This window comes from Nicotiana tomentosiformis, chromosome 3, assembly GCF_000390325.3.
Source record: "Nicotiana tomentosiformis chromosome 3, ASM39032v3, whole genome shotgun sequence".
NCBI lineage: Eukaryota > Viridiplantae > Streptophyta > Magnoliopsida > Solanales > Solanaceae > Nicotiana > Nicotiana tomentosiformis.
The window spans coordinates 129,809,101-129,812,420 of NC_090814.1; the positions used below are offsets into that span (position 1 = coordinate 129,809,101).

At 43.1% G+C, this 3,320-nt stretch overlaps 1 protein-coding gene across 1 annotated transcript; it reads left to right on the forward strand.

Annotated features, from left to right (window-relative positions):
• On the forward strand, positions 1-366 carry LOC138908491 (uncharacterized). The gene has a single exon (XM_070199163.1). It carries the CDS (start codon positions 1-3, stop codon positions 364-366), a length of 366 nt encoding a protein of 121 aa, XP_070055264.1.
• The last annotated feature ends 2,954 nt before the right edge of the window (positions 367-3,320 follow it).

A 3,320-nucleotide genomic window follows, 5' to 3' on the forward strand; every position in this document is an offset into this window, starting at 1 on the left:
ATGGTTGTAGAGCGGGTCTTGCTTCGGGTATCACCTATGAAGGGCGTTATGAGGTTCGGGAATAAGGGCAAGCTGAACCCAAGGTACATTGGTCCTTTTGAGGTGTTGAGGCGTGTTGGGGAGGTTGCTTATGAGATTTCCTTACTTCCCAGCCTAGCAGGAGTTCATCCGGTATTCCATGTTTCTATGCTCCGGAGGTATCATGGTGATTTGGCTTATGTATTAGATTTCAGCTCAGTCCAGTTGGATAAGGATCTATCTTATGTTGAGGAGCCAGTGGCTATTTTGGACAGGCAGATCAGAAAGCTAAGGTCAAAGAACATTGCTTCCGTGAAGGTGCAGTGGAGGGGTCAGCCGGTTGAGTAGGCGACTTGGAGACCGAGCACGTTATGCACAGCCGTTATCCTCATCTTTTCACCACTTCAAGTATGTCTTTATGCTCGTTCGAGGACGAACGATTGTTTTAAGAGGGGGAGGATGTGGTTTTGAGAGTTATATCCCTGATCCCCTATTAACTATTTTCTCTGTATCCTTTTCTGCTATTGTGACTTGCCGGGAGGTTTCGTTTTGATTTTTGGAGTGTTTTGGGATACTTAGTCCCTAAATGGAGGTTTAAGCCTTAGGATTTGGATCGTAGTCAGAACTATGTGAAGGCGACTCCGTAATGGAGTTCAGTAGGTTCCGTTAGCTCCGTTAGGTAATTTTGGACTTAGAGGCGTGCCCGAATAGTGTTTTGGAGGTATATAGCTCATTTAGGTTTGAAATAGCGAAAATCGAAGTTTGGGAGATTTGGACCGGTAGTGAAATTTTGATACCGGGGTCAGATTCTGATTCAGGAAGTTGAAATAGGTCCTTAGGGTTGAATATGACCTGTGTGTACAATTTGGGGTCAATCGGACGTGGTTAGATAGGTTTCGGCATCGATTGTCGAATTTGGAAGTTTTAAGTTCTTTAAGTTTGAATCGGAGGATGATTCATGATTTTAGCATTGTTTGATGTGGTTTGAGGATTCAATTAAGTTCGTATGGTGTTTTGAGACTTTTTAGTAGGTTTGGTTGAGGTCCCGAGAGCCTCGGGTGAGTTTCGGGTGGTAAACAGATCATTTTTGGTCTTTGGGAGATAACAGATTATGGTGTTTTTCAGTTGCTGGTTTCCTTCTTCGCGTTTGCGAGAGGTGTTCCGCGATCGCGAAGAGGATCTGGGACAGGTAGGAATTTTATGCTTCGCGTTCGCGATGTCAGTCCCGCATTCACGAAGCTCTGAGATCATAAGCCTACGCATTCGCGAAGAATATCCCGCATTCGTGTAGAAGGGATTGGTTGCTGGGTCCCCAGGCCCTTATGCCTACGCGTTCGCGATGTTGGCCCCGCGTTTGCGTAGGGTTGAGTTGTGAGGCCTTCGCGTTCGCGACTAGGACATCGCGTTCTCGATGTAGAATTTCTGGGTAAGAATAATTTGCTCTTCGCAAATGCGAGGGATATTCCGCGTTCGCGAAGAAGGGAGCACCTCAGTAGATTTAAAGGTTCAAATCGAGGGTTTATGTCATTTTTCACCATTTGGACTTGAGAGCTCGGAATTTGGCAAATTTTGAAGGGATTTTCACGTGGGTGTTTGGGGTAAGTGATTCTTACCTAGTTTTGGTTAATTTCCATAATTATGTCTTTAATTTCATCATTAAATTAGTGATTTGAGTTGGAAAATTGGAGAAAATTTTGAGAAAAGTTCTTTGGACGAATTTTGGGATTTTGATCGAGATTTTGGTATCGGATTTGAGTAGTTTTGGTACGAGTGAACTCATAAGTGAATGGGTGTTCATATTTTGTGACTTTTACTCGATTCCGAGACGTGGGCCCGGGGAGACTTTTTGGGGCGATTTTCTAATTTCTTGCCTTAGCTCTGATTTCATTAATTAGAGTAATTCTTATAGTTGTATTTATGGTATATAATTAATTTTGGCTAGATTTGTGCTATTCGGAGCCGGATATTCATGGAAAGAGCCTTGTTACGGATTGATTGAGCTTGGTTTGAGGTAAGTGGCTTGCCTAACCTTGTGTGGGGGAAATTCCCATAGGATTTGGTGTTGTTATAATATGTGAGCGCCGTGTACGCGAGGTGACGAGTGCGTACACGGGCTATTTGTGGAAAACCCTGATTTTTACCAAGTAATAGACTATTTTTTATCTTATCTGAGCATACTAGCATGTATAGTTATCCTATTAGCCTAAAATAGCATGTCTACGCGTCCTAATTTCCTATTTGAACTCTTTGCAGCATGTTTAGAAGAATCCTGTTCCTTTCTTGACTTGTACTTAGTCTAAATTATAGGTTTCGTGTTGTAACTATTATATTCATTTGTTTGAGCTGCGTATTTTCTTTGGGACTACGGGACGGTATTCCGGGAGATCCCCCTGCATATTTACTTTTGAGACTACAAGGTGGCTCTTCGGGAGTTCTCCCTGCACATTTACTTTTGAGACTACGGGACGGTATCCCGGGAGATCCCCTTGCATATTTAATTTTGAGACTACGAGGCGGTACCTCGGGAGATCTTCTTGCACCTTTATTTTGGGACTACGAGACGGTATCTCGGGAGATCCCCTACTGTTTATCCTTGTGTTCTGCGTGTTACTTTGCTATGTTCTCTTTGTTTAAATTCCATTCTCTTATTATATTGTTATACTCTCCTGCTTATTATTATATACCAGTAGGGCCTTGACCTGACCTCGTCACTATTCGACCGAGGTTAGGCTCGGTACTTACTGGGTACCGTTGTGATGTACTCACGCCCTTTCCTGCATATATTTTTCGTGTGCATATCCAGGTTCCTTTAACCAGCCTCGTCCTTAGTTGCAGTCACTGCTGTTTTCGGAGGACTTCAAGGTACATCTGCCCACGCCCGCAGATCCTCGGAGTCCCCCCTCTATCCCCCTATGTTGATTCTTCTCTTATTTCTATAGACACTGATGTATAGAACAGTTAGAACTTCGTAGAACCTTGTGACTTACGGTGTTCCGGGTCTTTGGAGTGTTTTGTATATTTCGAGAGTTGATTATTGTATATGCCGAGCGGTATCTCAATTGCTTAAAAGAAAAAATATATGTTACTGTTAGTTGTTAATTTTCATGTTTTTCATTTCTTTTCCGCAAGTGTTAGGCTTACCTAGTCGTAGAGACTAGGTGCCGTCACGACGATTCACGGAGGGAGAGTTTGGGTCGTGACACGATCGATTTGGTGTGTTCGCGTTGTTACCTTGTGTTTTTCTCTTATCTCACCCTTCATTATTATTAAATAACTAGTAGTCGTACCCGCGCGATGTACGT

Bases quoted from the DNA above. Each gene is read 5' to 3' on its own strand.
- LOC138908491 (XM_070199163.1), top strand. From the start codon at position 1: ATGGTTGTAGAGCGGGTCTTGCTTCGGGTATCACCTATGAAGGGCGTT.